The sequence below is a fragment of the Tursiops truncatus genome, chromosome 20, assembly GCF_011762595.2.
Source record: "Tursiops truncatus isolate mTurTru1 chromosome 20, mTurTru1.mat.Y, whole genome shotgun sequence".
Taxonomy (NCBI): domain Eukaryota; kingdom Metazoa; phylum Chordata; class Mammalia; order Artiodactyla; family Delphinidae; genus Tursiops; species Tursiops truncatus.
Genome location: NC_047053.1, coordinates 28385450 through 28397477, shown reverse-complemented (window position 1 = coordinate 28397477; position 12028 = coordinate 28385450). Strand labels below are relative to the sequence as shown.

The window sequence follows — 12028 nt, the reverse complement described above, 5'->3', positions numbered from 1 at the left end:
TGTCCATTATTTGAACCTCTCAATACAATAAAGTGTCAATTAAATAAATGACATTTGTTCACTGAAAAAAAGAGGATTTGTTGTTGTTGTTCTTCAGTCTGCCTCCCCATAAGAGCTCTGTAGGTGCTTTATAGTCTTTACCTTTGTCATTATCAAGAATTCCTACTCTGCTTTCAAAGCAGGGTTGCAGTTGGGTCTGTTCATTTTCCTAATTCTTATTTTCGTATTTTCTGTCACCATATGGCCTTTCCTTCTTATTCTGATATGGAGTTGAAGTGTGTAGAGAATGATCATAATTAGGTATTACTCATTCTATATCCTTTGGTCAGCTTTTAAAAGTCCTGATGCCTAGGTTGTACTCTGTACCAATTAAATCAGAATGTATGGGGGTAGAAGCCCTCGATCTCAGTATTTTTTTAAAGCTCCCCAGGTGATTCCAATGTGCAGCAAAATTTAGAAACCATTGGCTTTGCTTATTAGCCATATAGTGTAGAGGTTCTTTCAGTCATCTCTTCACTCCTCAGGATTAATTAGATGACCTTCTAATAATGCATTTTAGTTACTTGAAAAAAAGATGTTATATAAATTATTACTGTAATCATTGTCACTGTTCTTTAGACTGTAAAGAAGCCATTTTTGTGGTAAAATATACATAACATAAAATTTACCTTTTAACCGTTTTTAAGTGTACAGTTCGGTGGCATTAAGTACATTCACATTATGTACTACCACCACCACCTTCCATCTCCAGAACTTCTCTCATCTTCCCAAACTGAAACTCCATATCCATTCCGTCCTTCCCTGCAGCCCCTGGCAACCATCATTCTACTTTCTGTCTCTATGAATTTGACAACCCTAGCTACCTCATATGAGTAGAATCATACAGTATTTATCCTTTTGTGACTAACTTATTTCAATTAGCATGATATCTTCAAGGCTCACTCATGTTGTAGCATTTGTCAGAATTTCCTTCCTTTTTAACGCTACATAATATTCCCTTGTATGTAGCTACCACATTTTGTTTTTCCATTCATCCATCGATGGACACTTGGATTGCTTTCACTTTTTGGCTATTGTAAATAATGCTGCCATGATCATGGATGTACAAGAAGCCACTTTTAAGTGATAAACTGATGTCTGTTCTCCCTCTACAAGATGCTTATCTGGATAGATGCTTGTTTTTTGTTTGTTTGTTTGTTTTTAATTTTTTTGGCCTCACAGCATGGCATGCAGGATCTTAGTTCCCCAACCAGGGACTGACCCCTTCCCCCTGCAGTGGAAGCTTGGAGCCCTAACCACTGGACTGCCAGGGAATTCTGAAATTGCTTGTTCTTTATGGATAGGTTGTAGTGTTGTTCACCAGATGAGCTAGTACCTTCTCCTAGTGATTGGTCTTCCTTTCACAAAATATGGAAAAAATTAGATACTGTTCCAAATGCCCTCTAGATTGACTCATAGTTGGTGGTAGAATTATTTTATTGTATCAGCTGTCTTGCCCAGGCTGTTGATCAATCCTACAAAGGTTGTGTTCTACAAATATAGTAACAAAAGTCTCTGTATGTCTAGTAGGAAATAAAGGACTCATTCTGTATAATTTAGTTTAACTCCAAAATGCTACTAGGACAAAATTGTAAACCTAAAAATCAACCTAAAAAAGGCTCCCTGGTCATGTTGCTCTAGAAATTGCAAACTAATTAGACTGAATCTAGAAGCCACATTAGGATTCCTTCATTTCTGACTGTGTTATTCAGATAGGCCATTTAACTCTATTTCTTTTCTTTTTTAAACATCTTTATTGGAGTATAATTGCTTTACAATGGTGTGTTAGTTTCTGCTTTATAACGAAGTGAATCAGCTATACATATACCTATATCTCCATATCTCCTCCCCTCCCACCCTCCCTTTCCCACCCCTCTAGGTGGTCGCAAAGTACCGAGCTGATCTCCTCGTGCTATGCGGCTGCTTCCCACTAGCCATCTATTTTACATTTGGTAGTGTATATATGTCAGTGCCACTCTCTCACTTTGTCCCAGCTTACCCTTCCCCATCCCCATGTCCTCATGTCCATTCTCTACATCTGGGTCTTTATTCCTGTCCTCCCCTAGGTTCTTCAGAACCTTTTTTTTTTTTTTTTTAAGATTCCATATATATGTGTTAGCATACGGTATTTGTTTTTCTTTTTCTGACTTACTTCACTCTGTATGACAGACTGTAGGTCCATCCACCTCACTACAAATAACTCAATTTCATTTCTTTTTATGGCTGAGTAATATTCCATTGTATATATGTGCCACATCTTTTTTTTTTAACATCTTTATTGGAGTATAATTGCTTTACAATGGTGTGTCAGTTTCTGCTTTATAACTAAGTGAATCAGTTATACATATACATATATCCCCATATCTCTTCCCTCTTGCGTCTCCCTCCCTCCCACCCTCCCTATCCCACCCCTCTAGGTGGTCACAAAGCACCGAGCTGATCTCCCTGTGCTATGCGGCTGCTTCCCACTAGCCATCTATTTTACGTTTGGTAGTGTATATATGTCCATGCCACTCTCTCACTTTGTCCCAGCTTCCCCTTCCCCCTCCCCATATCCTCAAGTCCATTCTCTAGTAGGTCTGCGTCTTTATTCCCGTCTTGCCCCTAGGTTCTTCATGACCATTTTTTGTTTTTCTTAAGATTCCATATATATGTGTTAGCATATGGTATTTGTTTTTCTCTTTCTGACTTACTTCACTCTGTATGACAGACTCTAGGTCCATCCACCTCACTACAAATAACTCAATTTCGTTTCTTTTTATGGCTGAGTAATAGTCCGTTGTATATATGTGCCACATCTTCTTTACCCATTCATCTGTCGATGGACACTTAGGTTGCTAAAAACAGTGGTTAGATGCCATGAAGTAGGTGGCAGTGCCTTAACCGCATGCGTGTTGTCAGGCCCGAAGGCCTTTTCCATCCTTGTCAAGGGGAGTGCTAACCTTCTCTCTCCTTTCATACAACACTTAACTCTATTTCTGTACATGGTCTTAGCTTTTTATGTTAAAGAACCTAGTGCCTGAACTGAGAGCTCACTTTTTTACTTCTTTCCAGTCTTAATGACCACTCTTTGTTTCTTGACCTCCTTGAAGGGTATACTTTATTTTTAACAGACAATTCAGGTAGACCTTTTTGTAAGAGAATCAGCTGTGTTAGTCAATAAGTGGAGATTTTTTGGAGGCAATCAACTTTGGAAAGGTAGTGATTACTTATTTTAACATTGTATTTCTGAAGGCATTACTTTTTCATATTCCCAAAACCCACCTATCTATTTTTATAGCATTGAAGAAATGAATTTTCATTTGTGTGTGTTTATTTCACTTTGATCTTTTTGGCACTTTTCCTTAATTTTTCACTTATAATAAAAGTCAGTTGGAAAGAGGCTTATCCACATCACTAAAAGGAGAGAAACTTTAAACTTTGTTAGTCTCTTTGGGTTAACAACTGGGCTGCATCTGTGTGCTTTAGAGGTACGGGAATGCCCCCCAAATTGAGAATCTGATGAGGTAATGTGATTTTAGAGCCCATTCTACAGGTGAAACATAGCAACTTGTTCTTCTTGTCTAAAGACTTGTCTATTGAACTCTCCAGTTCGAGAAGCTAAGAGTGAGTAAACAAATCTTTTTTCTTTCTAGATCTTCATCTGCTGGTGGATGTGGCCTGCAAACAGGAGCACTTTCCACAGGAGGAAGAATTAAAAGAGTGAGAATGGATGACAAACGTGACATTGTGCACTGGCTGTAGCTGGAGGCAGACTAGCCTTGCACATGACACACTGTTGGGGCTCTTTCAGTTCTTTAAGGAAAAAAAGTATTTTTTTTTTGTTAATTGAGAATTGGGAATTTGGTATTTACTACAGCTGTTCAGTTCAGATTGTTTACCTGGACAAACTACCAACCATCTAGCAGTCTTTTTTTTTTGCTGCCCAGATCCCTTTCAAATGAAAGTTCCTGGTCTTCTGTTACAGTCAAAAAGCATCTAAAAACAGCTGCATCTATGGTACCGGAGAATAATCTGTGTGGGTGTGCTGGTTTGTCGTCTCGCCACTCTCAAAAGTAGTCAGCACAACTCCAGTGGGGAGTTCAGTCTATCTGTTTCAAGTCACAGTGTGATCCTTTTAGAGAAAATTGTGTGAGAAACAAAGGCCTGTGAGGTAACCAAGATCACAGGTCTAAATGGGTCAGGAATTCCAGGGAGAAACCCTGGGAAAGAGTTAATTTTCTAAGTGATTAACCAGGAAATGCTCTTACTTCCTAACCCAGCATTCTGTTTCAAAAGCAAGGCGTCCGGACTTGGACCATCCATCACACTTAACAGCCCCTGATTCTTCTATATTTACGGGAGCGTTCTTCTATTTTCATATCTTTCTTTAATTTTAATGATACATTATCATAAATGGTAAGAAGGTTTTGTTAATATATCACTTATTTAATATATCTTCTAAAGAAAAGTATTTAGCTTGTTGAATATAATTGTATTTATAAAATGTTGGTAGATTTTTAAGTTTTAAGGCTTTATATTTTTATTAATATTGAGGGGTAGAAGGATAAAGGATGCATATATAATATTTTAATTTTGAAATGGGAATGTACAATGTGTGAACAAAACCATTAAGAGATTTAACACAGTGTTTTCTTATTTTAGATTTTTACATTCAGTAAGTATAAATTCTCATCTATAAAAGATAGTGTGCAAATTTTGGGAGAAGCTGATTAGTAGTCACCTAACAGAAGCTATACCTCTGATATTTTTAGTAGTTTATGTATGGTTTAAGCTTCTGAGAGAAGTTTGGGTAGTGGGATAGACTATAACATTTTTATCTTATCCCCTCTTTAGGATCCTAAATTCAAATAGTAGGATTATGGGACTGGTTTTTAGGAGAGGTATCTTGGATGTCCACTTTCTGTGGTTGATCCCTCACTTGCTAATCCAATGACAGCAGAAAATTTCTGATTTAAAGTCTTTTAAATTGACTAGAACTTCCTTATTAGATTCTGCCTCAGTTTTCCTAATAAGCACTGCAGAAACAAAAGGAAAGCCTAGGAATATGAAACTAGTGAAAAAGGAAAGGCCCTTAGTGATGTGACATAAGTACTATTCAAGCCACGGTGGATGTAGCAATTCATTTCTTAAATTGCATTGTGCCTTCCCAATGATGTACTTCCCCAGAAGTATTACAGAGATAGTAGTTTTTTGGAAAAGGATGAGCTCTATATTGGTCTGCAGTGACTCAGTTTAGATATGAAAATAGGTTCTGAAAAATGACCTGTTTGGTCCATCTGATTAGACTAGACGATGTCCATGTGGTGAACATTTATTCATCTTTATTAGCAAGGTTTAAAAGAGGAACAGATTATCAAGACTCCTACATCTTTTGGTCAGACTGTGTATTTTGGCAGAGTATGTGAAGAGGAGACCCAGTTTCTATATGAAGGAACTTTGCCTTTTCTCTGTCAGGTTGAAAAGCTGATACACTATGTAGGTGATATTCATTCCTTCCCTTAAATATGCCTTTCTTGGCTTTGTATATGTTGAAAGAGATAATATCTTTTGAGGAACATGTGTCAAGCAGGAACCTTGGCATGGATTTGGTTTCAGTTGTTTTAAGGCTTAATTAATGAAATACCTTTATCAGCTTTCCAAACCTCTTTTTATATATGAATACAACAGACCAAGGAGCTGGATCTACTGCTATACTCACATGCCTGCTACCTATCAGCTAAAGCTATCATTACTGTCTTGGACAAAGTGGCAAAAGATAAAATAAAATCTTTGTGTGAATTAGTCAGTAGGGTCTGACACATGCTAACAAGGCTCCTGACTAGTGCCTAAGTATTTCAGCACCTTAAGCATGATAAATTTCAGTCAGTCAACAATAAAGTGTTTCAACTAGACTTGTTGTCTTGCTTGTTTTTACTGTTTGGTGATCAATAGAAACCTCAGTCATTATAACTATTAATCATAATAGTAAAGTTCAGAAGAAAATGTGCTCTGTTTTCCAAAGAATCTGACTTTAAAAAAAAAATCCTGAGTTTTTTTCATTTACACTTGAATAGAGATTGAATCCTTAAAATGCCATTAAGGATAAGGACGATTCTTGGACATGTTTATAGAAACCTAGGTTTTTGGAAAAGGATCAAGGTCTTCAGTAACTTTAGTCAATGCAGATGTGAAAGTAGATCCTGAGGTGTGATCTGTCTCGTGTAAAGTTAGGTAGTAGGTGTCAGTGAGATGGGCGATTCATTACCATAGTGATGGCATCTTTATGACATCTCTATGGTAGTTGTGGTCTGTCAATCCCTGAGGGATAACGCCAAAACTTTGAAGCCAGAGAATAATTTCTCTCGCTTATTTATTCTGGTGACTTTGCTTGTCAATACTGTTTAAATAAACACAATATATCAGTGAACTAAGCTATATAGAGCTGTTTGGTTTGATCCTGAGTAGCTCAAGGTACCCAGACTCATGATAGCTATTATCGTCATGCTCAGATCTCAGAGTTTGCTCAAGAGAGGGCAACCACATCTATATTCTTTTCCTTTCAGCTAAGTATCTGTATTAAGTCTCAGGTTTGTGTGTCTTAATTCCTTTGCAAGTTTCAAGCAGTAATAGGTGAGGCAAAGTCAATTAGTGGTTACTTTTTGTTTAGTTTAACACTAAAGATACTTTTACATATATCAGATATATAATAATGTATATTTTACACATTTTATGCTATACTTTTACATGGCATACATAAAATAAAAATGTAAAACCAGGGACTTCCCTGGTGGTCCAGTGGTAAAGAATCCACCTTGTAATGCAGGGGACATGGGTTCGATCCCTGGTCAGGGAACTAAGATCTCGCATGCCGCGGGGCAACTAAGCCCGTGTGCCACACTACTGAGCTCGCACACCTCAACTAGAGCCTGCCTGCCGCAAACTACAGAGCCCACGCACTCTGGAACCTGAGCGCCACAACTACAGAGCCCATGTACCCTGGAGCCTGTGTGCCACAACTAGAGAGAAGCCTGTGTGCCACAACTAGAGAGAAGCCTGTGCACCACAATGAAGATCCCGCATGCCGCAACTAAGACCTGATGCAGCCAAAAATAAATAAATTAATTTAAAACAAATCTTTAATTAAAAAGAAAAAAAGAATCCATCTTGCAATGCAGGGGACGCTGGTTCAATCCCTGGTCGGGGAACTAAGATTCCACGTGCCGCCGGGAAACTAAGCCTGCATGTGGCAACTACTGAGCGCTCACACCAGAACTAGAGAGCCCACACGCTCTGGAGCCCGGGCGCCACAACTAGAGAGAAGCCTGTGCACTGCAAAGAAGAGCCTGCATGCTGCAACGAAAGATCCCACGTGCCACAACTAAGACCCGATGCAGCCAATAAATAAATAAATAAATATTTTTAAATAAATGTAAAACCAGAGCAGACTTTTAAAAAATTCTCTCCAGAAGAATTAGAGCTACTCCTATTCTTTAGGAAAGGAGCTATGAAAGGTCTATACTTGCATTATGTTCTTAAGGTCCAACCACTAAAGAAAAAGTGCTAAATTAAGAATTTACTTTAGAATTTCTCTCTCTGCTCTAGGTGTTATTAGGCCTAAAATGCCAAAACTATCCCCATAAACCCTCTTTAAAATTTTTTTTATTAATTTTTTTAAACTGAAGTATAGCTGAATTACAATGTTGTATTAGTTTTAGTGTACAACAAAGTGATTCAGATATACATATACATATATATTTTTTTCAGATTCTTTTCCATTATAGTTCATTACAAGATACTGAATATAGTTCCCTATGCTATGCAGTAGGTCCTTGTTGTTTATCTATTTTACGTATAGTAGCATGTCTCTGTTAATCCCATACTCCTAATTTATTCCTCCGCCACCCACTTTCCCCTTGGTAACCATAAATTTGTTTTCGATGTCTGTGAGTCTTTCTGTTTCATGAATAAGTTCATTTGGGTCATATTTTAGATTCCACATATAAGTGATATTATATGATATTTTTCTATGTCTGACTTAGAATGATAATCTCTAGGTCTATCCATGTTGCTGTAAATTGTATTATTTCATTTTGTAAAAATATTTATTTATTTATTTGGCTGTGCCAGGTCTTAGCTGCAACATGCGGGATCTAGATCCCTGACCAGGGATTGAACCTGGGCCCCTTGCATTGGGAGCGTGGAGTCTTAACCACTGGACCACCAGGGAAGTCCCTCATTCCTTTTTATGGCTGAGTGATATTCAGTTGTATATATGTACCACATGTTCTTTATCCATTCATCTGTCGATGGACGTTTAGGTTGCTTTCATGTCTTGGCTATTGTAAATAGTGCTGCTGTGAACATTGGGGTACATGTATCTTTTCAAATTGGACTGTAGACCCTCTTTAGGGATGAAATTCTCAAGGTGGCTAGGTCACTCATACTTTTTGCCTTCAGAGGCATTATGTCCTTTAATCTTTACAACAAAGCTACAATGCAATTATTATTCTCCACGTTTTACAAGTGATCAATTTGTACAATTTTTTTGTACAAACTAAAAATTGTTTTAAATTTTCTTATGTGTTTTTTACCACAATTTAAAATGTGATTTTTACCACAATAAGCATGTAACATAAATCTTAACCATTTTCAAGTGCAATGTTAACCATATTCACATCATTGTTCATTTGTACAATTTGGAAAGACTGTTGGCAGCAGGTCAAAATAAAATGTCTGGGCACAGTCAAATATAATCTGGTCGACATGAAAATTCAAATTTTAGAAACATATATTAGAAACTTCTGCATTATTTCTAAAGACAGGGCTACTAGAAGGGTTATTGTTCATGAGTGTGGTAATTAACCAAAAATTAGTTTTCTTTTTGCCTATATTCTGATTAAGCATATATATTTTACCACTTTGTTTGTATTTATGATATAGACTTACTTGCAGTCTCACATTGAAGGCCCAGGTCTGATCCATAGTATTATTTCACCTCCCAGGGATGTGAGAAGAAAATAACAGATTCCAGACCTCTGACATCACCTAATCTAAAAGCTTGGTACAGGCACAGTTTAGAAAAGAGCTACTGAATTTAAATTTGTAAGGGCTGAAGAAAAACTATGCATAAAATGGACAGAGTTCTTGCCAGGGTAGCAGACTTAAGACAGCAATAAATCAGTAAGAACTATAGCACAGGATCACTTTATTCTGGCTTTGTGGCATTTACAGACACTAAAACCTGGAAAGAGCAGAAGTGCCTTTGAATTTATATTTGCAAAACCTTGTGTCCATTATTTTATCTTCTGGGTTTCCTTTTTTTTTTTTTTGTCTTTATTTCCTATACCACCATCTATGTCTCTTGGGGGCAGAAGCTGCTTACATGTCTGTTTGTGTGGCCCTGATTTACATGTGGTAGCTTGCTTACCCAGAGAAAGGTATTGAAGATTGAATTGGATGCAGTTTGGCTGTGGCTCAATAGAGGGAGTCGAGGAGCCGAGAGAGGCTCTCTTCTCAGCACCGGAACGTGTCTGGTGAAGTGTGCGCGCACCAGGCCCCAGCCAGCCAGGAGGAGGAGGGGCGGGATGGGGGTGGTTGCCTCTAGCTGCTCCACCCTCACTTTGTGTCAGCAGGTAGAGAGCGTGATTGCAGTCCCAGGGGAGGGAGTCAGAGCTAGAACACCAGTTACAAACCACAGGCTTCCTCCTCTAGGGAGCTGATCCAGAATTGTCTTTCTGGAAGGGAAGCACTCGAATCCTTCCGAACTTTCCAAGTCTATCCATGATGCAGAGACATTGCCCTCTGGGATTTTCTATGTTCCTGGTAGTGAATTGTTGCTGATGTATTTGCTACTTTGCTTCTTTTCTCTTTCAAGATTTGATCATTTTTATATGCTGTTCGGGGAGAAAAAGGACTTTTGTTAGAAAGGAGATTTCAGAAATGGTTTTGGATCCTCTAGAAGTGTTTTTAGAGTTCTTGGGGACAGTAGCTCTAACCTTGGAGTAAGTTTCTGCCTTTGACCTGCACGGATTATTTTTTCGGGCTGCGGAATTTCTCGGCACCTAGCTGCAGTGTGGGGCACTTGGTTTGGTTGCAGAGTAAGAAGGTGGAAGAATGAGCTGTACTTGGTTAAGCAGTTGAAACCTTTTTTTTGAGCAGGATCTTTAAAAGCATAATTGAATTTGTTTCACCCCCGTGGATTCCAGTGGGCCTGACAGCACAACAGGTTTGCAGATTTCTTTCGAAATTCTTTTTTTTTTCCTCCCTCTGCCTCAGCAAAAGAAAAGAATCTATATCACAGGTTCATGTTCCATTGCTTGGCTTTTCAGCATTTATTCTGAAGACTTAATAAGATTTTTTAACTTGACCTCTGAACACAGTGGGCTTTGTGGTTGAAGTGCATTTGTATTTACTTAAGGGTGCACATTTTGAAATCTTAGAATAAGACGTTGTTTGTACAAAGACCCAAATTCTCAAGTGTGCCTAGAAATAGCACAGATCTACTCTACTCAGGTTTATTTTTACTTTTTCAGGGTTTTCTACTTAGAGGCTGTAGACTAATCACCTCCTTACTCCCCCTTTTATTCCCCACCCCCTCAAGGAATTTGAAAACGTGTTAGGAATAGTCCTTTGTTTTACTTATAAACCTAGAAAATTACAGATTATAAGATCTGGATAATAAAGTAGTTTCCAAAAGCATCTCATGGGAAATCAAAGTGCTTGGAATTCTCAAGCAGGAGCATAAAAGCTGGAATCCCTAAGAGAGAAGGGAAAATAAAGATAGAAATATGAATGTCAACTGGGAAAAATAGTTGGAAAGCCAACCTTTTCAAATATTCTTCTAATTACGAAAGTTGGAAAAGTTTGTGATGCTCAGGTTTATCCTGTGACTATGTGAAGACATATAAATTAGCACCTAGTTTACAGGCAAATCTAGGTTGAAAATCTAAAAATCATAGTATATTTAAGTTCATGAAAAGTGTTGTAAGTTCAATGGGCCTGGAACTTTGGCTACAATGAAATACAGTTTAATGTTGAAACTTTTATGAATACATGTTGTAGCATCTTTGGACATCTCTCAAGGTGTGGCCTGAAATAGTGTTTCCTCTCCTTCCCCATTTTTTAAGAAAAAATTCTCCTGTGATCTTTAGTCTTTTACCGTTGACAAATTTTGTGGCTTTAAAGGACCATCTCTTCGTTCTCTGAGCTGGAGTTTTTCACTCTCACCTTTGATGCATGGCCTTAGTCATTTACTTTGCCTTGTTTTGTTCATTAACATTGGGTTTAGTGGCTCGAGAACTTGATGCATATGGAAGACCAGCACCAAGTGATCTGACATAATTAAAATTCAGGATGTGACATTCAACCTCAAGCAAAATTGAAAATTCCAAAGAGAAGCGGCGATATCTTTACTAATCATAGTGAAGATGGGAGAAAATGACATACCTGAAGCAGAAGTAGGCTGAAAATACCTTCTTCCCTGCCAGATAGGAATACCACCTGTTCTTGGGAATATACTTTAGAGAAAGGAAGGACCAGAACTACAACTCGGCTTTCTGAAGCTGAAGCATAAGTTTCTTTTCCTCCGTTTGTCTGGATCTAGGAACCTGTGTTTGGTATTAGCTAGTGGAAGCAGTATGTATGGCCGAAGTGCATTGCTGCAGCTGGTAGCATGAGTGGTGGCCACCAGCTACAGCTGGCTGCCCTCTGGCCCTGGCTGCTGATGGCTACCCTGCAGGCAGGCTTTGGACGCACAGGACTGGTACTGGCAGCAGCAGTGGAGTCTGAAAGATCAGCTGAGCAGAAAGCTATTATCAGAGTGATCCCCTTGAAAATGGACCCCACAGGAAAACTGAATCTCACTTTGGAAGGTGTGTTTGCTGGTGTTGCTGAAATAACTCCAGCAGAAGGAAAATTAATGCAGGTAAGGATGACTTTATTCTTTTTTCACTTTCCATCTGTTTGAAATATGCCTTTCTTCTTTTGTCTGCCGAACCAAATTCCATAC

General features: G+C 38.3%; 2 protein-coding genes and 1 non-coding gene across 5 annotated transcripts in view; 2 read left to right on the top strand and 1 right to left on the bottom strand.

Annotated features, from left to right (window-relative positions):
* The window catches only part of HSF5 (heat shock transcription factor 5), a 52219-nt gene extending 46286 nt beyond the window's left edge, over positions 1–5933 (top strand). For both annotated transcript variants that reach the window (XM_073797844.1, XM_019945526.3), the window contains one exon: positions 3675–5933. In XM_073797844.1, coding sequence (XP_073653945.1) covers positions 3675–3745 — 71 coding nt within the window. In that variant the 3' untranslated portion in view covers positions 3746–5933. The remainder of the gene's footprint in view (positions 1–3674) is intronic.
* Positions 2878–3005, bottom strand: LOC117309883 (U6atac minor spliceosomal RNA). The gene has a single exon (XR_004524173.1). It is a non-coding gene; the product is annotated as a U6atac minor spliceosomal RNA (small nuclear RNA).
* A 3742-nt stretch (positions 5934–9675) lies between the features above and the next one.
* RNF43 (ring finger protein 43) overlaps positions 9676–12028 on the top strand; it is a 61278-nt gene continuing 58925 nt past the window's right edge. Inside the window, exons 1-2 of one of the 2 annotated variants that reach the window (XM_073797758.1) lie at positions 9676–10246; positions 11309–11944. In XM_073797758.1, coding sequence (XP_073653859.1) covers positions 11693–11944 — 252 coding nt within the window. In that variant the 5' untranslated portion in view covers positions 9676–10246; positions 11309–11692. Of the gene's footprint in view, positions 11945–12028 lie in introns of both variants that reach the window. The other variant, XM_033846472.2, reaches the window with a different exon arrangement.